This window comes from Haliotis rufescens, unplaced genomic scaffold (genome assembly GCF_023055435.1).
Source record: "Haliotis rufescens isolate VD_foot unplaced genomic scaffold, xgHalRufe1.0.p SCAF_1, whole genome shotgun sequence".
Taxonomy (NCBI): domain Eukaryota; kingdom Metazoa; phylum Mollusca; class Gastropoda; order Lepetellida; family Haliotidae; genus Haliotis; species Haliotis rufescens.
Genome location: NW_025963779.1, coordinates 61,324,252 through 61,348,708, shown reverse-complemented (window position 1 = coordinate 61,348,708; position 24,457 = coordinate 61,324,252). Strand labels below are relative to the sequence as shown.

The 24,457-nt window shown below is 40.6% G+C and overlaps 1 protein-coding gene across 2 annotated transcripts; it reads left to right on the top strand.

Moving 5' to 3' along the window:
* The first annotated feature begins 822 nt into the window (after nt 1-822).
* On the top strand, nt 823-22,484 carry LOC124145049 (gamma-1-syntrophin-like). 2 transcript variants are annotated; one of them, XM_046514705.2, is made up of 13 exons: nt 823-959; nt 7,679-7,825; nt 8,309-8,467; nt 9,714-9,840; nt 10,196-10,230; nt 10,892-11,010; nt 12,780-12,909; nt 13,674-13,712; nt 14,478-14,594; nt 15,768-15,839; nt 16,530-16,682; nt 18,243-18,446; nt 18,664-22,484. In XM_046514705.2, the coding sequence occupies exons 1-13, from the start codon at nt 951-953 to the stop codon at nt 18,763-18,765; spliced, it is 1,413 nt and encodes a 470-aa protein (XP_046370661.1). In that variant the 5' UTR covers nt 823-950; the 3' UTR covers nt 18,766-22,484. The 2 variants fall into 2 exon arrangements, with proteins under 2 accessions (XP_046370661.1, XP_046370660.1); XM_046514704.2 differs by having other exon boundaries at nt 9,714-9,849.
* The last annotated feature ends 1,973 nt before the right edge of the window (nt 22,485-24,457 follow it).

The window sequence follows — 24,457 nt, the reverse complement described above, 5'->3', positions numbered from 1 at the left end:
CCACATATGTCTAGAATCATTCAATATACATTAATTACAGGGTGCTAATCCCCAGATTAACGTGTTAATTGTTAAGCCTAGTCTCTATTGTGTTACCATGCATTTATTGAGAGCCATTTAAAAGGAGCTTTGCAAATGCCATTCCTCATTATTCGTATATTTATTTAGGCTTCCTGGTCATGTGATTTGGGCTATATAAGCCTTGTTCCAGGAAAGATGTCACCCTCGGCCTACGTTTCGGTATAGATCCTTATGCCGTTGTCAAGCATGACAAGACTGCTTGACAACGGTATATGGATCTATACCGAAACGTCGCCTTTACAGTAATTAAAGAAGTTGTTATCCATAAAGTGTGTCTACCTTGTCATCCGTCAACTTCTAAGTCATGCCTATCAAACAAGACATTCGATCGATCCCAAGTGACGTACGCTTGACCCTGCGTGTTCAGTCTGACGTTCGTAACTCTATCTCGATACAATGAGTGTTCCGTTTCTTCCACTTTCATGTCTGTCAAATTATTAGGTAGCATGTGTAATTTCTTTAATTACAGTATGGCATATTACACAGTAGTGTCCACCTGTAATATTATTAATAACAATATTTAACTAATTAACAGTTACTCTTCCATTCTCCCAAAAACACCAACATCGGATAATGTCGGGACGAGCTCCTACCTATGTTTTATAAAAAAAAGTTAAAATGTCATATTCGAAACTCATTTAACAAATTCAGTGCATATAACAGACATTTTTAACGGGGATGTTATTCTGTCGTCAGAAGTTCGTTTGTGCTCTGCACTCCATAATGTTATTGGTTAGGAAAGTAGTCTTGGACAAATTTGTCTCTTCGGAAAGTAATGTGATGGAATGCCGTGCTAGAAAATGCCACTTGTAGAGTGTAATTTGACTCCTCGGTGCCGCATAATAATGGTAGACTGAACACAGAAAAAAATGACAGAGGTATTGCAGTTCTATTAAGTCTAAGCACTGAAAAATAGACGTATATTTCTGCACATTAACGCTTGCATGACAGATCTATCGGCTACTCCACTAGTTTGACAGTTCATAAATAGTACATTTCCTCCGACACTCCATGACTTGCAGGGATTGTCGTGTTGCTACTGCTGTCATAAGCCTACTGCAAAATGTGTAAGAATGTAATGTATGATGGAATCAGCGAGATAACTTTTGTTGTCTGTGAATTTAGCAAGCGATTCACAGTCTTGATAGGAATGACACATTAAGAAACCAACAAGGCTACTAGATTGACATTAATTTGCCGGAACCATCTCTTGATATATCTTGCTACAGTCATGGGACATGATTATTCATCATTTAGCATACTGTCTTTTGACCTCCATGCTACACCAGTGTAGCGTTAATATTATATTTTATTTTATTTATATTTATATTTAACATGTCAATGTTGCAGAATATTTACAAACTCTGTGGTCGATCTACCTTGAGAATTCAGTTACGAACATGTCACAATACCTTATGATGTAATTTGTAGAATTGTGTCGTCAGATACACTGGCAAAACAATTCCGTGTGACATCAGCCTTGCAACAGGGTTGCTGTGTAATCGGGTGTGCATAAGCCACCTCTAGCATCTCTGTAATGTCATTGAAGAAGCCCAGTGATGTTGAGTGAGTGTGTTGGGTTTAACGCCACTTTGAACAGTATACCAGTTACATCATGGCATGTCAACTTTATGTGGAAGGAAAGACCGAAGTGATGCAGGTCCTAGACGTTTCCCACTTTGGTGAAACCCACGGGCACAGGTATGGTGCTGACAAACCTAGGAACATAATCGGGGCGGACCGGGATTCAAACCCACAATCATAGATTTCTGGCAAGCCCAAGGGACGCAACTGTGCACAGCAAAATATTTGTTGAGCAAGTACAGGCTGCAGCGGCGCATTTTATAGCAAGTGCCAGTTTCTGAAAGCATAATATTTTCAGCATGTTTTTTTGTTTTTTTGTTTCAACTTGGTTGTTTGGTTGTTTAATGCCACACTCAGCAATATTTCAGCTATATGACGGCAGTCTGTAAATAATCAAGTCTTGACCAGACAATACAGTGATTAATATCATGAGCATCGATCCAAGCAATTGGGATCGATGACATACATCAACCAAGTCAGCAAGCCTGACCACCCAATCCCGTTAGTTGCCTCTTACGACAAGCACAGTCGCCTCTGTTTCAACTTAATTTATTTGGCTAACATGCTAACAAGATCCTAAATAGGAACTAATATACATTATTTGTTGTTTCAATTGAGTAATTTTCATTATTGTTCACAGAAATTAAGATATTTACTTATTTACTTGGTGACGTTGCACACAGCCAAACGTCCCCAGTCCGAACACTATCTATCTTTTGTAATGAATCAATTAGGTCTGTGATGACAAAGATGGATAAGGGCTGTGTGGGGTGGAAGGTGGTTATGCCCTCTTCTCATACATAATGTAGCATTGGCCGCAAAGCATACAAAAAAACATATAATTCATTTTATTGTTTTGCATGAATAATTTGTGACAGTTGTTTGTTCTTCGCATATAAATGTTGTGAGAGCAGGATGAAGTGGTTTGGTGTTGAATATATTAGATGGGGGAGACTGTCACGGAACGTCATCCAAGCTACTGTCACTCGCTGCAATTACACAGATATGATACTCATGCTCAGAGCGTTAGTAGCCACGCCTCCCTCATTCCATATTAAGATCTATGTTACCCTTACAGTATTCCTTCCCACACTTTTCTGTCACAAATTATTAAATACCATTGATGTCATTCATGCGTACTCATGAAAAATTGATGCCTGGAGCTGTTTTCAGTTCACATCATTTCAAATCATCTTTACCACTTTGGGTTATGTAGATTACAGAATGAGATTAGTGTGCCAGATGGCATTTTGACCATTCATAGGTATTTCTAGACTGAAGTCGCACGACACCATGCCTACGAATGACCAGATTGTTTAATACATGTATCTTAATACGTTTGCCAGGGCTATGCTCAAAATGTTCCCAATCAGACATTTTGAGACATCTCCTGAGACCTACAGTGGGTACCCAAGTAGGGTTGGGTAATTGGGGGTCTGGTACCCAGGTAGGGTTGGTTAATTGGGGGCCTGGTACCCGGGTAGTAAATTTGGGTTTGTCCAGGCCTACCTTGGATGTGCTTAAAAAAAACTGTACTGTCTTAGCCCATGGGCATCCTTTAAAATCCTGAGGGTCAGTTGTCTCTCTGTACTGTCTTAACCCTAAGATGTCTGTTAAAATCCTGAGGGTCAGTTGTCTCTCAGTACTGTCTTAACCCTAAGATGTTTGTTAAAATCCTGAGGGTCAGTTGTCTCTCTGTACTGTCTTAACCCTAAGATGTCTGTTAAAATCCTGAGGGTCAGTTGTCTCTCAGTACTGTCTTAACCCTAAGATGTCTGTTAAAATCCTGAGGGTCAGTTGTCTCTCTGTACTGTCTTAACCCTAAGATGTCTGTAAAATCCTGAGGGTCAGTTGTCTCTCTGTACTGTCTTAACCCTAAGATGTATGTTAAAATCCTGAGGGTCAGTTGTCTCTCAGTACTGTCTTAACCCTAAGATGTCTGTTAAAATCCTGAGGGTCAGTTGTCTCTCTGTACTGTCTTAACCCTAAGATGTCTGTTAAAATCCTGAGGGTCAGTTGTCTCTCAGTACTGTCTTAACCCTAAGATGTCTGTAAAATCCTGAGGGTCAGTTGTCTCTCTGTACTGTCTTAACCCTAAGATGTCTGTTAAAATCCTGAGGGTCAGTTGTCTCTCTGTACTGTCTTAACCCTAAGATGTCTGTTAAAATCCTGAGGGTCAGTTGTCTCTCAGTACTGTCTTAACCCTAAGATGTCTGTTAAAATCCTGAGGGTCAGTTGTCTCTCTGTACTGTCTTAACCCTAAGATGTCTGTTAAAATCCTGAGGGTCAGTTGTCTCTCTGTACTGTCTTAACCCTAAGATGTCTGTTAAAATCCTGAGGGTCAGTTGTCTCTCTGTACTGTCTTAACCCTAAGATGTCTGTTAAAATCCTGAGGGTCAGTTGTCTCTCAGTACTGTCTTAACCCTAAGATGTTTGTTAAAATCCTGAGGGTCAGTTGTCTCTCTGTACTGTCTTAACCCTAAGATGTCTGTTAAAATCCTGAGGGTCAGTTGTCTCTCAGTACTGTCTTAACCCTAAGATGTCTGTTAAAATCCTGAGGGTCAGTTGTCTCTCTGTACTGTCTTAACCCTAAGATGTCTGTTAAAACTCCGAGGGTCAGTTGTCTCTCTGTACTGTCTTAACCCTAAGATGTCTGTAAAATCCTGAGGGTCAGTTGTCTCTCTGTACTGTCTTAACCCTAAGATGTCTGTTAAAATCCTGAGGGTCAGTTGTCTCTCTGTACTGTCTTAACCCTAAGATGTCTGTTAAAACTCCGAGGGTCAGTTGTCTCTCTGTACTGTCTTAACCCTAAGATGTCTGTTTAAATCCTAAGGGTCAGTTGTCTCTGTACTGTCTTAACCCTAAGATGTCTGTTAAAATCCTGAGGGTCAGTTGTCTCTCTGTACTGTCTTAACCCTAAGATGTCTGTTTAAATCCTGAGGGTCAGTTGTCTCTCTGTACTGTCTTAACCCTAAGATGTCTGTTAAAACTCCGAGGGTCAGTTGTCTCTCTGTACTGTCTTAACCCTAAGATGTCTGTAAAATCCTGAGGGTCAGTTGTCTCTCTGTACTGTCTTAACCCTAAGATGTCTGTTAAAATCCTGAGGGTCAGTTGTCTCTCTGTACTGTCTTAACCCTAAGATGTCTGTTAAAACTCCGAGGGTCAGTTGTCTCTCTGTACTGTCTTAACCCTAAGATGTCTGTAAAATCCTGAGGGTCAGTTGTCTCTGTACTGTCTTAACCCTAAGATGTCTGTTAAAATCCTGAGGGTCAGTATACTCTTCTTCACTGGATGTGTATAGTAAAGGGATGTGTATAGTATGACACTGGCAAGTCATACTATTTATACACTACTTGCTAATTTGTTACATACACTTATTAATTAGTGCCAATATGACATTCCAGTCAATCAAGCAACAGCATGGACAAACATATCACCAGACGAACTACGAATGACCTATTATTATTATAGGGGGATGGGCCTACGGGTAGTAAATTTGGACTTGTCCCAGCCCTAATGCATACTCATAGCCTTCATGAGTGTCTGTCACCACTTTGTCCCCATTCCTTTCCATTCATTTCCGTATCCATTTCGGCATGACAAGGTCAGTTTGTCCTTAGTTTAACAGTGTGGACTTAATTCGGTTAGCTTAAAGGACTGACAATCTGAGTTCAAGGCCGAGAAAATTCTCACAAAAACTGGTTACTTGTCTCAGTGATATGTGACCTTACGCAGAATTCTTCATCACAGGAACTTACGGGACTGATTTCTAAAGGTGCTCCGTTCTCACATAAGGAATTGTCTCATCTAATTTCTGATTATTTGTGAAATTATTATTAGAAAACAGCAACAGTTTGGCACTAAGGGCACATTCTTATGCCGATACCTGTATCACCCATGAAGATCCGTCTTAGAATTGGTCTTCAGGAACCCATGCTTGTCGTAAGAGGCATATAACGGGATCGGGTGGTCAGGCTTGCTGATTTGGTTGATGCATGTCATGGTATCAAAAATGCGAAGATCGATGCTTTATGATGTCCATCCTCAATTATTTACAGCCAGTAGTCATATAGCTAGAATATTGCTCAGTGTGGCGTTAAACAACAAACAAACGATACCTGGATTCACAAGGAGGAAGGGTACAGCAGTTTCATGTCAAAGTAGAGGATATTGTTTGCATGCTCTCATTTTATAAAATTTATGGGGCGGTCGGGTAGCCTAGTGGTTAAAGCGTTCGCTCGTCACGCCGAAGACCCGGGTTCGATTCCCGACATGGGTACAATGTGTGAAGCCCATTTCTGGTGTCCCCCGCCGTGATATTGCTGGAATATTGCTAAAAGCGGCGTAAAACCATACTAACTCACTCACTCACTCATAAATTTATATTTGATGTTTGAGTAGAAGAAATTCACTGTGAAAACATTCAAAGTCTTCTGAATTTCAGTCACTGGTGGCCCAGTCGTCTAAGGTGGTGCAAATTGCTGTGCAGAGTTGGGCACGCAAGAAACCTATGTTTGTGGGTTCAAATCCTGGTTTGCCCTGATTATGTTTCTAGCTTTATCAGCACAATATCTGTGCTCATGGGTTTCACCAAAGTGGTAAAAGTCTGAAACCTGTGCAGGGTTAGAAATTGGCACTAGTCCTATAGTCCTTGCCAAACTGCCCAATAGTAAAGGTATCCTAAGGACTAGTAGAATTTTGACATTTTAAAAGGTTTTGCTATATGCTATCATCATAAGGACTAGTGGACTGAAACTGTTAGTTTCTACCGCTGCTGGGTTGACTTTCTTTACCATTCAGATCCAACTTTATTATCAGAAGACTAATAAAACATTAGCTTCTTCCTGGAATCTATCTTTACAGTTAATCTGGCAGTGCTATGGTAGATTATACCTTGTTTTACAATCAGTAAATATATCAGAATATACCAGGATATACATGTATACAAAAAAAATACCACTCACAGGATCATGTTGATCATCCCTGACTGTTGCCATGATCATGTGTTTGAATCACAGATGACCCCTGGTTATGTATCTCGGTTTGTTGCATCAATCGGGCCACCAGCGGTAGAAACTAACAGTTTCAGTCCACTAGTCCTTATAATGATAGCATATAGCAAAACCTTTAAAAATGTCAAAATTCTACTAGTCCTTAGGATACCTTTACTATTGGGCAGTTTGGCAAGGACTATAGGACTAGTGCCAATTTCTAACCCTGAATCCCATGTTTGTGTGTTCACCAAATTGGTACACATCTAAGACCTGTATCACTTCAAATTGACGCACTATGACATAAGTAAAATCCTGTTCAAAGTAACATCAAAATGTGGTTTGAAAAAGCATTAAATGTGAATCTGCATGAAAAGGCCAATAAAATGTCTTGAAAAGTCCTAAATTCATCAAACATGGTTAACCCGGATGTTACATAAATATATTAGAATTATATTTTCTGTCATAATGTGTGATGATATATAGCCAAAGATTAGTCTATAAATCAATTTACAAATAATGTTGAGATACTGGTGGGTGGTCTTCAATATTTTGATAGTGTACTTGCATGTACAAATTGAGCTGATAAATCTCTTAACATATTGGTCTTACGTTTTAGTTTTACAGTTTTGTTTGTTTGAGTGAGTGAGTGAGTGAGTGAGTGAGTGAGTGAGTGAGTGAGTTAGGTTTAACGCCGCTTTTAACAGTATTCCAGTTGTATCGCGTTGTGTCAGCTTAATGTGGGAGGAGAGCCCGAAGTGACGCAGGTATCAGACGTTTACCACTTCGGTGAAACCCACGAGCACAGGTATGGTGCTGACAAACCTAGAAACATAATTGGGGCGAAACCGGGATTCGAACCCACAATCATAGGTTTCTGGCGCCACAACTCTGCACAGCGAATCGCGGCGACTGGGCCACCCGTGCCTCTCCCCCCCCCCCCCCCCCCCCCCAGTTTTGTTTGAACCATGGAAATGGATGATGAACATCTGCACTACAACTTCCAACTGCTTTCTTTGAAGGTTAAGTGTGGAATCGTGACATTACATGATGGGCGTGGCAAGGCTCAACCAATCAGACTGCAGCTGATGACAGAAACTCTGGTCATACAGAAAGAGGAATGGGTGACGGCACCACTGGAGGAGGAAGATGAGGTGTTCCTGAATATGGTAAGAGTAGCCTGCTGATAAAAAGTAACCACATGGCACAGAACTTTTCATTAACTGAGTGGGTTCTTGTTAGCTCACCTGAACTCTCAATTTTGGCTTTTGGTGCTTAGTCTGTCCACCTGTCTTAACCTTTAACATTTTCTACATCTCCTTTGAAAATACAAGGCCTATGAACATTATTCAACTTTGATGGTGCCTCTAAACTTGCTCACCTTTCTGGTCTGTAACATGACGGTCATATAGAAAATGTCAATTTGCAATTAATCTGCCTTATCTGTATGTATCAGCATGACATGTTTATCAGTCCGAAATTCACACTAGTCCGCTTCCCCAAAACTACTAAATAGTGCTCAGGACAAGCCAAATACAATGATGGTTCTCTACATTTGAGGGCTATAATTCTGAATCAAAGCCTCAATTGTGCTACAAATATGCTGTATTTTGTAAAAACTGCTGTTCTTAGTTTTGCATATTCGTGTTTAGATCCGTGAGGTGTCGATCAACCGTGAGGGAGCCAGTGGTTTAGGGCTGTGCGTGAAAGGAGGGGCCGAACACAACCTCCCAGTCCTCATCTCTCGGATCATCAACGGCCAGGCGGCAGACAGGTCCGGGGAGCTCATCGTCGGGGATGCCATCCTGCAGGTAATCCTATCACTATTACATATTTATACTTCTCCTATCTCACACTATGCATTTCTTCCTTCTTCTTTAGATCCTTCCGTGGAAACATGCTAAAACATAAATTCCAGCTTCTAAAAACGTTTTGCCCGAACACATCCCAGCATCACTATTACCCAAACAAATGGGTCACACACTGTAATTCTGCTCGTTGTGACCTTACACAACTTTTGATCACCTGACTACCCCTGCCACATCATTTTCTTTCTCATAGCCACTGTGTGGGGATGTGTATTGAGTACTTGAGAATACATTTTAAGTGGAATAGTAACCTTTCCTGTGCCTAGCTTCAATGGAAGAGTAATCTTCCTTTGCCTAGCTTCAATGGAAGAGTAATCTCCCTTGCCTAGCTTCAATGGAAGAGTAATCTTTCCCTGGCTAGCTTCAATGGAAGAGTAACTTTTCCTTGCCTGGCTTCAATGGAAGAGTAATCTTTCCTTGCCTAGCTTCCATGGAAGAGTAATCTTGCCTTGCTTCAATGGAAGAGTAATCTTTCCTTGCCTAGCTTCAATGGAAGAGTAATCTTTCCCTTGCCTAGCTTCCATGGAAGAGTAATATATCCTTGCCTAGCTTCCATGGAAGAGTAATCTTTCCTTGCCTAGCTTCAATGGAAGAGTAATCTTTCCTTGCCTAGCTTCAATGGAAGAGTAATCTTTCCTTGCCTAGCTTCAATGGAAGAGTAATCTTTCCCTTGCCTAGCTTCCATGGAAGAGTAATATATCCTTGCCTAGCTTCCATGGAAGAGTAATCTTTCCTTGCCTAGCTTCAATGGAAGAGTAATCTTTCCTTGCCTAGCTTCAATGGAAGAGTAATCTTTCCTTGCCTAGCTTCAATGGAAGAGTAATTTTTCCCTTGCCTAGCTTCAATGGAAGAATTATCTTTTTGTCATCCAATAAGTCGGATCGATGCTCATGATATCAATCACTGGATTGTCTGGTCCAGACTCGATTATTTACAGACCATATAGCAGGAATATTGCCGAGTGCAGCGTTAAACAACAAACCAACCAACCAACCAACTTATCTGATCAGAGTTGTGTCCCTTAGCCACATCAAGATCGTCGGATCATGGGCTTAAATCCCTGTTTCTTCCAGTTGTGTGTCGTTGTCTTTTACCACACTGAAATACTGTTTACTGTGGCGTAAAGCCCAACTCACTCACCATATAATTTTGACTTGACATCAACATCATAGCGTGATCGGTGTTCCAGGTGAACGGCAATAATGTGGAGGACTACACCCATGACCAGGTTGTCAAGGCGATGAAGGACACCGAAGGAAGCATTGTGAAGCTGGCAGTGAAACACTTCCGCCCTGCGTCACACTTCCTCAACAAAGGTAATTCTTGTAAGTTGCATGTATCATTCTACCTTTCCTTCTCACAAATCATTTTCTGTTCTGAGACTGCAGTGTCTCTCCCAGAAAAGGGAAGGTCTTGGGTTCGATCCCAGGCCGTGCCATACCAAAAGACATTAAGACATTAAAAGATGGTACTTGTTGTTTCCTTGCCATAATATCACCATTAGTCGGGACTAGTACAACCAACCACAAACACACAAGCATGCATGTCGCTTACGTTATCCATACACCTTCTGTGCTGGTATATTGTATATATGGTAGTTTTTCACTTCTTCAGTGTTTATGTAAGTGTAAGAGTTTAAAACTCTAACAGATTGTTTTCTTTATCTCCTAGGTAACCAAGTGCGCTCCAAAACAGATGATCCTCCAGTAAGTGGAAACTGTGAAACTTCCTCAAATGCATTTGAAATGTTTACAGTCTTGAAAGTATTATGTATTTGTCTGAAAATTGGAGAAGAAAAAATCTTTTAAACTGAATCAATGAAAGTAAATCACATATCACAGACCTTTATTAGTCTGGGTTCATATCAGATTTGAATGTGTACTTTTGTGTGATTCGTGTTTTGTGTAACTTTGATGTATTGTGTGACTATAACAGTCTATGCCAAGAGGTTTGTAAATATCTACAGCCCGGGTTTGGCTATAAGTATCACTTTCTGTAGATTTTGATGTAATTATTAGACTATTACTAGCTGAGCTTACTAAACTGCCGAGCAAAACAAAGTACACGCTTGAAATTTGGATTGGACCAAAACATTACTAACGAAAACAAAACGTTTCTAGGCTGAGAACATTTGTTGAAACACCGCAAACTTAAGGTCCAAACACAACTATGATACCAATATCAAATACACCACTGTCGAATAACCATTTCTTATTTGTTTCATTTTTGGCCACCAACAAAAATGGGTGTACATTTTCTTTAGCCTTTTTAACTAGATACGGGCTTCAGTTTAGTTATTCCAAGTAACCGACTGCTATAAGTAACCTTATGCTTATGTGACGTGTATATACACATTTGGTACATCAGCTGTCTGGTCCCCTGATCCCTGGTCTTCCGAGGCTGGAGCGACAGTGGACGACGGTCACCTCGATACCGCTACTCTATGGCAGGCTGACCAGGTTCCTGCCAGGCACAGACAAACTCAGGTCAGACTCACAATACTCCTGCCAGGTGTAGACAAGCTCAGGTCACACTCACAATACTCCTTCCAGGCACAGACAAGCTCAGGTCAAACTCACAATACTCCTTCCAGGCACAGACAAGCTCAGGTCAAACTCACAATACTCCTGCCAGGCACAGACAAGCTCAGGTCAAACTCACAATACTCCTTCCAGGCACAGACAAGCTCAGGTCAAACTCACAATACTCCTGCCAGGCACAGACAAGCTCAGGTCAAACTCACAATACTCCTTCCAGGCACAGACAAGCTCAGGTCAAACTCACAATACTCCTGCCAGGCACAGACAAACTCAGGTCAAACTCACAATACTCCTGCCAGGCACAGACAAGCTCAGGTCAAACTCACAATACTCCTTCCAGGCACAGACAAGCTCAGGTCAAACTCACAATACTCCTGCCAGGCACAGACAAACTCAGGTCAAACTCACAATACTCCTGCCAGGCACAGACAAGCTCAGGTCAAACTCACAATACTCCTTCCAGGCACAGACAAGCTCAGGTCAAACTCACAATACTCCTGCCAGGCACAGACAAGCTCAGGTCAAACTCACAATACTCCTTCCAGGCACAGACAAGCTCAGGTCAAACTCACAATACTCCTGCCAGGCACAGACAAACTCAGGTCAAACTCACAATACTCCTGCCAGGCACAGACAAGCTCAGGTCAAACTCACAATACTCCTTCCAGGCACAGACAAGCTCAGGTCAAACTCACAATACTCCTGCCAGGCACAGACAAACTCAGGTCAAACTCACAATACTCCTGCCAGGCACAGACAAGCTCAGGTCAAACTCACAATACTCCTTCCAGGCACAGACAAGCTCAGGTCAAACTCACAATACTCCTGCCAGGCACAGACAAACTCAGGTCACACTCACAATACTCCTGCCAGGCACAGACAAACTCAGGTCACACTCACAATACTCCTGCCAGGTGCAGACAAACTCAGGTCACACTCACAATACTCCTGCCAGGCACAGACAAGCTCAGGTCACACTCACAATACTCCTGCCAGGCACAGACAAGCTCAGGTCACACTCACAATATTCCTGCCAGGCACAAGCTCAGGTCACACTCACAATACTCCTGCCAGGCATAAGCTCAGGTCACACTAACAATACTCCTGCCAGGCACAAGCTCAGGTCACACTCACAATACTCCTGCCAGGCACAAGCTCAGGTCACACTCACAATACTCCTGCCAGGCACAGACAAACTCAGGTCACACTCACAATACTCCTGCCAGGCACAAGCTCAGGTCACACTCACAATACTCCTGCCAGGCACAAGCTCAGGTCACACTCACAATACTCCTGACAGACACAGACAAACATAGGTCTGATTCATGTGTGGCTATGATGTTATCATGGTTATGACAACATAGAAAAAATCCATCATCATGCCGTTATATATAACAGTGTGTACTGTACTGGTAGAGAGACATGTCTACAAGGGATTGGAAGCCTGAAAATCCTTGGGACTGTTTATGGCGTATGACTATTCTTACAATGGAAAATGACTGATACCCTATGTACATGTGAACATGGTAAAATGTTGATAAACATTATGTCACAAGTACGAACACATTAAGTTATCTTTTCCTCTGTCATAAACGGGAAACTACAAGATATTTGATTCACTGTATTTTCAAGATATGTACCTCTTTGAAATTGCTCTGTTATATGAGGATTTGATCTGTCACTGTTTCTTCACTAAAAGATGTTTTGTTTGGCAGAATGAACAGTTTTGAGGTGTTTGGCTGTGACGGCTCCAGCTCGGGGGTGTTGCACTGTGAGGACAACCGCATGTTGGCCGAGTGGATCCAGTCCATCACAACCATCATCGACAGTCTGCTCACACAGATGGTGGGTAGCAGACTCGGCACTGGGCACAGATAGAGGGCAGATCTGGGTGGGAGGAACAATTCATCAAACTGAAATATCTATAGTTGGCATTGATACCATCCTAGACTGTCGATAGTTAAAATAGATATTATGCAATGAAAAACAATAGTGACATTGCATGTCATTGTACCCCAATGATGGGGATCATTGCTCCTAATAGCATCCGCTGGATTGTCTATTTCCAGCTATTTCTCCTGACTATTGTTCTGTATATTATCATATGAATCTATGCATATAATGAATTCTGTACTACAAATTTCCGATTTGCTTTTTGTCAGAATTTGTTTATGAGTGTATCTACTTCTACGCCCATTATAGGAGCTACCTCTCTTAAATCTCCAACGCATTCTGAGCAATCTACTGAAACAAGATGGCGGAGGATCAACATGCTGAATAAAGCTAGAAAATCTGCTTTGTTAGAAAGCATTTTACGAGCTACTTCCAGTCAGCCTTGGTGACACTGGTTTTCAGACTAAAACCTGGCAGATAATAAATCAAATAGAACATTTGCCTTTTCTTGTCAAGTAACATGTTGATCTCAATTCACTTCCTGAACAAGTTCTCATTATCATTCAAACAATTTCCAGTTTTGTCAGTTCTCTTGCAAAGAGGTAATTTGACAAGAAAAGACAAAAGTCCTCTGTTTGCGTCTTGCGTTTGTGTTTTGTTGTGTGACAAGGGGGACTGTTGCAGCCCACTGAGCTGCTCCTGTTTTTTGTTGACAGGTTCAGATGACGAACAAGATGCTGCTGTCTGAGGACCATGTAAGTACTGAAGCCAGGCCAAACTCAAGAAAACACACCACTAATAACACTTCCCTCATGACTTCTACTGATACTCAGGTGTCCAGTTGTTACACTGACACACACGTAACAAGGTTCCGTTGTACAAAACAACCTTTGCACTAGGACTGTCGTAAGTCTATGTTAAGGTATGGCAGTAACGATCACCTTAGCGCTAAGATCGCTTTGTACAACGGCACCCATGTCTCTAATGTGTCATAGTGCTTCTAGGGGGGACAGGTGGCCCAGTCATCTAAGGCGCTGCAATTCGCTGTGCGGAGTTGCGTCCCTTGGACACACCAGAAACCTAGGATTGTGGGTTCGAATCCCGGTTCCCCCAGATTATGTTTCTAGGTTTGTCAGCACCATACCCGTGCTCGTGGGTTTCACCAAAGTGGTAAACATCTGAGACCTGCACCACTTTAAGCTTTCCTCCCACATTAAGCTGACACGCCATGATATCGGAATACTGTTAAAGCGGTGTTAAACCTAACTCAATCACTCATAGTGCTTCTAATGCTTCTTGAAACGAGGCCCTGGTCAATAGATAGTTCAGCTTCAACAAATCAGCTACTGGTACTTTGTTTTTTAGTAGCATCGCTTCTTGCGGATATACTATGACAGAGGTACTGTTCAAAATGGGGATGCACTCAGCACACTATCTTTGTCAACATCTTTACCACTGAGAAGCTCATCCACTATCATCCCTCTTTGATTGTGCTGGTGATGCTATGCCTGCTGTTACAGATAGCACACATGTGCTGGAGCCAGCAGCGGATGTCAGCTGCAGTCCACAACCAGCCATGGAAAGCCAAGTTCATGGCTCTCAAGGGACCCGAGGTCTTTCTCTTTGATGTACCACCTGTGAGTGTCTTACTATTGTTATATCTCCGCCTGGCATTGCGATCACCTGTTGACATCTCACGCATCAACAATCACTTTGTATCAATCAAAACGGACTTTACGACCTACGACATCGCCATATTACAACTGCCGCCTCAACAATATCGCCCACTTAAGTCATCAACTACCTCACCATGGTTACTAGTACCTAGAACTTACCAAGTTTAGAAGTCTTACACTGTAATGAATGACAGCTCGCAGACTCCATGGACGTTGCCATGTTAGGTCATGTGACTAGATGTACTACACTAGCTCCTTACATGCAATACAAACTCCATGCATCACATGCAACTTTCCACATATAACACAGTCAATGTTCCACCTGTGAGTGTCTTACAATCAGTTTTCCACCTGGGAGGGCTATGCGATGTTCCCTGCTCCACAAAGCAACCCAGTGGCTACAGAATACATCCCCAAAAACAGTGTTGGTGCTATGACTGTCACAACTCCTAGGATACACCCAGACTAATGATGCATGTAGTCGTAGCACTAAGATTGCTTTGTGGTTTGTTGAATGTCACCCAGGGCAGAATGCAACTCTTATAAGGATCAGGTGGTTGCAATGCAGTACCATCTGTGATTTATCGTACTTGGACAGTGTAGTTTGTTGCACACCTTTTTAACCAGTGGTTTTGGATGGCCCAGACTATTGCCGACTGTATAAACCACATAGGGCCATAGGGGCGGTCGGGTAGCCTAGTGGTTAAAGCGTTCGCTCGTCACGCCGAAGACCCGGGTTCGATTCGCAACATTGGTACAATGTGTGAAGCCCATTTCTGGTGTCCCCCGTCGTGATATTGCTGGAATATTGCTAAAAGCGGCGTAAAACCACACTCACTCATTCACTCACTCACTCTGTGTTTACATGAACTCATGGCAAAAGTACTCAACTGATATATGACTGGAAACATCCTAATTTACGTAACTTATATCTGTTGATGGCTTCCAGGAATAATAATTTAATATGCAGTGTAGCCTTCTATATCCTCACCGCATTTAATCAATATTGCTGGAATATTGCTAAAAGCGGCGTAAAACCATACTCATTCACTCACTCACATAGGGCCATAAGTACAAAAGAGTGTAAGTCAGTATTTAGAAGCTGGAGGCTAATGTAGGTTGATATTGTTTCAGATGCATGCTCGTGACTGGACCCGCTGTGATATGAAGTACAAGGTGTATGAATGTATGTTCAAGATGCTGAAGGTGAGCCCAACAAGTGTGTTTAAACTATAAATCAGTGTCAATTACAATGCCAGTATATCTAGGATTTGACATGTATATATTTGATGCTGACAATAATGTCATAATCAATTACTGACCAGTTTGTAAAATCTTGATCTGAACAGGTTTGATCCAAGTATTGGCCAACGGACATAAACATTCATTGTTAGATGAAAAATCCTCTTTGTTAGTCACAATCCCAGTTTTTATACTCAAGTTCTAAAAAGTTATTACATGTTTTCATGATCACTGGCCTACAGGAAAAAGTAACTTTCAGAACTTTCTGACACTATTTTCCTTATAAATGATCATATAATACTTGACTAACAACTCATTATCATATGTGTGATTTTCAAAAGACCATCTGTTGACACAATGCAAGTAAACTGTTTTTAGAAATTATGTATACAGTGGTTTGAATTCTTAAGACTGCCTCATAACACTGTCAACATTGATATAGTGCTCATACTCAGAAAGCACTTCATGAACCACTGTTTCTTGGCTCCATAACATCAGTGTTTCATACAGTTTGATGAAGTTGTGTGTCATTATGTGGAAGTGTCTCCTAAATGCAAATACCTGTTACTGTAACTTTGTAGTCTAATCCGAAATGTGTCAATGGTGTACAAGGCAACAAAATATTAAGGACATGTGGCACTCATTTCCGTCTAGGATGAAGAGCTTCCAGACGACCGCCAGCATTGCTGCTCTGTCCAGACAGGAAGTGGCGAGTCTATCGTGCTGAGTGTGGAGGCTAGATCAGACTTGTTACATATTGAGAGAGCATGGTACAAGACCAACAGTCTCGCCGTCCATAGGATCAAGGTCAGTTGGAACCTAATCGACATACTTAGCAAAATAATTAGAAGATGCTAATCCATGACGGTTTTCCATCCGAGGTAGCCATCAAGCATTCATTCTAAATGCTGCTTAATTCCAAAAGTAGGTATACATTATCATTAATTTTTAGCCTCCCTGGAATTTTCAAGCCATTAGAACCTGTGTGAAGTATTTATGGAGAAACAGCCAAGATGTCAGGTGTACATGTTTCCCCCTCTCACCTATCATATATTGAAGATTTTAGACATGACACACTGCTTGTACAGTAGGGATTGCTGCCTCTAAGAAGGAGGATTTTGCCTGTCTTGCCTTTTCCAGCCTTGTTTGGGTCCTGCTCAATGACTTCCTTTGAATGCCTTGTTTTGTTTGTATTTAGGTCACATGTTATTTTAAGTCTTCCAACCTTTGGGTCTCTTTGAATGCCTCATTGTGCTAGTATTTAGGTCACATGTTATTTTGGGTCTTCCAGCGTTTGGGTCTCGCTCAATGACTTCCTTTAAATGCCTCGTTGTGCTTATATTTAGTTCACATGTTATTCTAGGTCTTCCAGCCTTTGGGTCCCGCTCAATGACTTCCTTTAAATACCTCGTTGTGCTTGTATTTAGGTCACATGTTATTTGAGATCTTCCAGCCTTTGGGTCTTGCTCAATGACTTCCTTCAAATGCCTTGTTGTGCTTGTATTTAGGTCACATGTTATTTTAGGTCTTCCAGCCTTTGGGTATCGATCAATGACTTCTTTTAAATGGCTTGATCTTCTGAGGTGCTAGTTATTCTGATCACTGTATGAGTGACTTGTGTCAATAGTGGGAGTACAGAACTTTACCTCATTGGCCTGATGGGCCTTGTACACCACAGCTCCAGAGGTTGAGGGGTTTATAACATGTACAAGGATATTCAGGTCGTAAAATCCTCTACACCTCTCTGTTTACAGTGATGAATTTATCTTTGTGTTCACAAGTGACAGAGATCTATTTAGGTGAAATATGTTTATGTGACCATATTAATTGTAACAAGCAGATGACATCACATAAAACACTATGACATCATGATGTGCTTGTAGTTGACAACCAATTTGTGGGGAGTTTTAAAAGATGGCAACTGTCCAATCAAATAGCTGGACTTTATTACGCATGATGATAATGTTTGTAACAGTGATGCGACACTACCTTTGGTAACTGTAGTGTTTAGGTTCTATGTATTCATTATTTGGATAAGACGCAATACTGGATGAAAGACCAGACTAGGACATCAATGCGACGAACAAAGACACCAGACAACAACACACTCCCAGCTGGACATTTAATTAACAAGTTAAAATGAGGTGCAATACACGCAACAAGACTTTCGGTTAACAACACTATAAACTTAAAAACTAATTAACATAACGCAAACTTCTGCTGAACGCTACAGTAACGGCCCTGTTTATTGCAGTATGGACACTTTACATTTGTTAATTTAAGTCATTTAATTTAGTCATTTGTGTCATTGTGTAAATATTTAAGTAGCTGTAAGATTATATGACAAACTACCAAAAATGTTTCCAGAATATAACATTTGGCTGCTCATGGCGAGGTCGTTTGTCCGGCCTCACTCTGGATCTGGAACATGGCTTCTCATTGGTGGACCATGAGACCAAGACATATGTGTGGACCTACCGCTTCTCCCAGCTGAAGGGATCATCAGATGACGGCAAGACCAAACTCAAACTGCTCTTCCAGAATGACCTGAGCAGGAGTGTAGAATCTAGGGTAAGCACTCCCTCCAGGTCTGATATTCTAGGGCAAAATGCAAAGTTCTTGACATTACAGCCAACAGGGGCAGAGTTGCATCCCTTGGCCAAACCAGAAAACTGTAATTGTGAGTTAGAATCCTGGTTCATGCTCATTGGTTTCATTTATCTTTTGTTTCTAGCATCTCAGCAGTCTACTTCATTAATGACCATTTGGTATCATTTTGTACCTACAGGAGATCGAGTGCACAAGTCTGCATACACTGATGTTCTGTGTCCATGCATTCCTGTCTGCCAAGCTGTCGTCCGTTGATCCCAACTTCCTTAGCAACTACTAGACCCGCCCAGCAACCATTCATCATCAGATATGTTGTCATAGGGACAACATGTGTAATGTTTCAGCTTGGTGATGTTTCAGCACAGCTGTTATGCTTCAGTGTTATTGACTTCAGTTACAGTATTTGAATGGATGAAGAATCTCATGGAATATATTTTGTTACTATATTCAGAAACATATGTATAGTCAAGAAGCCCGGACTAGACTAGGTCTTCAGCACTCTGTTGTTTGTCCTAAAAGGTGACAAGACTGGATCAGGTGGTCAGGCTCAGTGACTGTTGATTGCATGGCAATGTGCCGTGACACCATGGGACAATGCTCATAATATCAACCACTGGTTGTTTGACCTTATTTGATTATTTACAGACCAGTGATATAGCTGGAATATTGCTGTCTGGGTCATTAAGCATCAAATAAACAGTCAAATTTCACTGTTTTAAGTACCTGCTACTCCGACAAGTCATGTTCATTCAACACTTGAAACAGTGTTGTTTATCCTTCTTTTTGACTGATGAAGATGTTGTGGTTTGAGATGGATTGTCACAATCATACAGTAACTTGATTTACAAGAGAAACACTCTTCACATGCTTGAGATTAGGTTTTCCTGGGGTTATTAACCCTAAAACAAAACAACCCTCTGGTTTATATGCAACATGGGTCCCCTGCCCATCAGGTCCCAGTTTACCTTGTGATGAGTCTCTGGTCTCTCTGAAAGACTGAATGAAGAATGTACTCTATTATTATTCATGTCAGTTTCTAACACCTACATTTGCATAAATATGTACACTGTTGCAGTGAAGATTACCACAGTATGCAAACCCAGAAATACTACAGTTGGAGTTTTTCGTCCATGATAACTTAAACATATATACGTTTTCAAGATGTCTGACATTGTCTGTAAGCAAGTTTAGTGATGTGGAAAGAGATGAGAAGAAGGCTTAGCCTGATCTGTATAGCTCACTAATAAGACTTCAGTTTAGAATCATAGGCCTCATACACATTAGAGTGATTATAACGCTGAAGTACAGAATTAAGTCATTGTTCATGACAAATTATCCAGTTTCTCAAGCAAAACACAGAAAACTAAGTCCATGAAAAATTAAAAAGATTTACTGTATCCTTGTCACATTTATAACATTGTGACATCAATAAATATTTTTCAGGGCAACAAATTCATTATGTTTATGATGATTTCTCGATTTTAACAGATCTTTCCTTGCCTAGAACTCAAGCTCCTCACAGTGATACCTCAATCCCTGCTCTCTATGCTCAGGTGATACTGTGAGGGTAACAAAGGTGGCATATGCTGTGATGGAGCTGGGGCTAAACTATGTAAACATTTTTTAGCAAATTGTTTCTTTGCCTACTGAAAGAAGGAAAATGTTACCTGGTCATTTGAAAATTATCTTCTGATGACCATAGAGGATAATGCTAAAGTTTGTATGTATTGTTGAAGGACAATGTGATATAACCCCATTGGTTGTGCTCATTAGTATCGAGGTAGTTATAGATTTACAGTTAGCATAGTACCAACTGCCAGTTTTCTTTCAGAATCCATGCAACTTTGTAAATATCCAGAGATAATATATGAAGCTTTTGCAATATCCCAAGAATTCTTTCACCTTTGCTTTAATTTCAGGGCAATTCTATATCGTGTTTAGTTGTTTAACACAACAGAAGCAGGTTTAAATGAAACGAATATTTTTTTATTTGTGCATACTTATTTTTAGCATTTTTTGCAATCATGACAATCTTCATATGATGCTGTTTGAAGTTTTAGTCTCTAGTTAACAATTGGTTGAGAAAGGTGGTAAAAATGGTTTATTAAGGCTAAAATAAATAATAGTCTTGGTTCTCAGGCACTGCCCACATCATCCTAAAGTTCATTGCAAGTTTCTTTTTTGTTTCCATTTTAAATTTTTTTGGTGCATTGTGTTTAAGTATTAGGATTTTTATATTTTTTTGAAAATGGAAATAAAAACAAAACGTGCGGCAGACTTTAGGATGATGCTGGTGGTGCCTGAGAACCAACACTATTAATTATTTTAGCCTAATTTCCTTGGTATGAGTTTCTGCTTGCTTTCTTATATATAAGGTATACTTCATGAGTTAGATCTGAAGTGTGTACACTATTATTTGAATGTACACATCTCAACACAACTTTTACAACATTATTTCCATGTGAACCACATGTTTCGAAACAGCAAATACTATGACCCCCAGACAAAAACCTTTCTTCAAAACCTCCTCTTCTTGATTTGACCACCACTATGGGTGTTGAACCTGCAAGATAGCTTGCCTCAGAATGACAGTCGGTGTTAACAAAGAAGAATAGAATTTGAGCAATAAAATGTCATGGTAGAGACTAAAATTCTTCTGTGGATGGTCATGTTGAGAGGGTTGAGTGAGGACATATTTATAGCTCCCAGGACCCAAGATCTCCCACCCAGTGGGCTTATAACATGGCACATTGCCCGTTTTCTGTCCAGTTGTTGCCTAGCTGCTAACTTTCAACTTCTCCAACACAGATGAAATTTGCAACTTCCAGATTGCTAATAAATGAAAAATAAACTCGTAGGTCACACCATCACAGAAGTATGAAAATTATCCCATTTGTGTTTTGTTGGAATAATTTTTTTTATCTTTATTCACCAGTTTGACGAACTTGTTTTTGTCATAAAAACTGATTATAAAATATTTTGCCAAAGGTCATTTTATTTTATTTTTTCAGTGTTTTTTTCTCAGGTAGTTTTTGTCGGTCAGTTACATAAACTAGCTAAAAACATTGTAAGGCCGATTGTTCACTAAACGTACCATCACTTCTCATTAAAGATACATGTATGAAAGAATAAGGGACAGGCTTCTAATAAGAGCTGTTCTCTGATACAGGCCTTAATTTGAACTGTCCAGAAATATGGTGATATTCTGGACACTTTAACTGTAGCTGGTGAGCAGCGGTGCCATGAACACCATTTTTTGTTACATGTTTTTGCTTATTTTATAATGGTACTAGTCATTCGTGGTTATTTGAACTGATATTGTCAGTCATTGTGTTAAGTGTACCAGAGTATGTGACAATGAATAACTAAGCTAATATTGTTAGACATTGTGATGTGCTATGTGAACAAGATATGGAATAAGGCATGGTTTGGAAATTACCGTCATAGATAGGAAAAGGTTGTATTGACAAAATGCATGTTATAGGAAGGTTTGTTGTTCGTGCATGATAAATTTTTGAGTTTGTGACAGTTTGTGAAGAGGAATTAGTGGGTTGTGGAGTGATATATTTTCCTACCTGCCTGTTAGTGAAACCAGCAATTCTGCAAAAGATTGCTATATTTTGTTTTATTGTTGTTTTTTTCATATTTTGTAGTTGATTTGTACCCCTTGGAAGTATACATTAGCTGAACATAGTAGTGACCCCAGCCAGTGAGCTGTGATGAGAACGATGGTGCAATCACTGATTTGATATTATACCAAAGAATTGGTAATATGCTTGTAGTCACTTGTGTACTTATAAACAAGACCCCCATGTAAAATGTAGCTGTAGTAACAGGTAGCATATTGCTACAGAAATCCAAGTACCATATTCAAAGTAATAAGCACCCAGGGCGCTCACAAAATTAGAAATAGGGGGCTCTTATTAGGATATTATTTTGGTGAAAGCCTGAAATGTTTATGTATGACAGATATATTTTTCCAGAATTTAATTTCCCATAATTAAGGGTGCATATAATACACGAGTGAGTATTATACGTGAATGAATAAGTCTTGTGTACATTGATCAATCTGAAGGGGTGCTAATTGGGATTGTTCACTAGCCAATATCTTAGCAAATGTCGCCGTGGGAGCTTATTAGAGCGGAGCGCTTATTACGTTGAATACGGTAAGTCATATTGACCAATCTGAAAATCTCATTCAGATGTAGTCTCACCTCACTTCAAACTCAAGCTGTCTGAAGTTAGAATGCAGTGATCAAAATTAAGAGGGCCTCTGAGGTCCTTGGTTTGCCGTGATGGTTTTTGAATCAATAGAGCCCCTAATCTTTCAACATTACAATGACTCCATTACTTTCAGTCTTAATTTGAACACTGTAAAGGAAGATTGTCAATGGTTACCAAATTGTAGAAGCCCACATTTCCACTTTCCCAGCTCACTCCTCCAGTCACCTCTTTAGCCATGTATTGGTTCATGTGCTTGACCAGAGTGTTGAACTCTTCAGATTGTAGGCCTTGTTCACTTGTCCCTGACAATGACCCTCCTTTAGTGCTGAGCATTATAACCAGCTCTTTATTCCTGAAACTGGTGCAACCTTTTCTCAAGTTACTTGAACCATAACCAGTCACATTAATCTGAAGAAATGAATAATTTGACTTGAAGTGTTTTTTGGCACTTGGAGTTGGTGATGCCCAGTATTAATACAGCCAGCGTGGACGTCTGTAGCAGGGAGCAGTGTTTAGATGTCTTCACATATTGAAATATAACTTTGAGTTGACTTTTTTTGTTCCAGTATTTTATTTGATGGAATGTTTTCTAGCTACAGTTATTTCATGTCAGTTCTAACCCCTTTTTTACAAGTATTTCCTAAACTTGCACACAAAGGAATACACTTTGAAGGAAGGTGATACTGGTAATGTTTCTCCTTCAGACACATGTATATACATAATTTTATGAAGTATGTACCCAAGGATTTGGTGTTATTATACTGTTCCTGTTTTGCGTTTTCAATCATCTACAATCTTCATTTGAACCTTGTTATCTCAAATCATGTCCACTCAAATGCCCCGATGTCTTGAATCTTTTCCTTGATCCCCAAGGTGTTTCTACATATTATGGCTGGGACGGGTAACTCGGGTACTCGGGTCAGGTAGGTACTGAGTAGGACCCGAGTACCCACAGGACTACCCGGAACCGTGGTTAGTCACATGATATATTGTTTCATGACAAAAAATCACTATAATTTCATGGTTACAGAAGTCACTAATGTTCGCATTTCTTCATTACTATGAACGCATTCCTTCTGAAAGCTACTTTGGCTACTGTCAAACTATTCCCAGTCAGACATTTTGTACCTTTCAGTGACCTACAGTGGGTACCCGGGTAGAGTCAGGTAATAGGGGTGTGGGTACCCGGGTAGTTAATTTGGACTTGTCCCAGCCCTACTACATATGTGTCAACTGAGACTTTGATTGAGGTACTTAGTTGGCAAAGTCTTCGCTCGTACAGCCAAATACCCAGGCTTCTAAATACATACAGGTTCATAGTCCAGTGTGTAAAGCCTGTTCTTGATGTCTTCAGGGAGCATGGGTGGCCCATTCGCTGTGCAGAGTTGTGTCCTTTTGGCGTGCCAGAAACCTATGATTGTTGGTTCGAATCCCGGTTCGCCCTGATTATGTTTCTAGGTTTATCAGCACCATACTCGTGCTTGTGGGTTTCATTGAAGTGGTAAACGTCTGAGACCTGCATCACTTTGGGCTTTCCTCCCACATTAAGCTGACACGCCATGATATAACTGTAATACTGTTAAAAGCAGCGTTAAACCCAACTCACTCACTTGATGTCATCAGCCATGATATTGCCAGAAGATGTCTAAAGCCTTGCTCTCAGTAACTATCAAGTGCTCCAGCCATGCACAGCTTAATCACAGAAGCTAACAGTATGGTGCTATTGTATTTCTGGGTCTTTCTACCAT

Bases quoted from the DNA above. Each gene is read 5' to 3' on its own strand.
- LOC124145049 (XM_046514704.2), top strand. The intron at 7,826-8,308 runs GTAAGAGTAGCC...ATTCGTGTTTAG, and splicing joins ATGAGGTGTTCCTGAATATG to ATCCGTGAGGTGTCGATCAA. The intron at 10,231-10,891 runs GTAAGTGGAAAC...TTGGTACATCAG, and splicing joins CCAAAACAGATGATCCTCCA to CTGTCTGGTCCCCTGATCCC.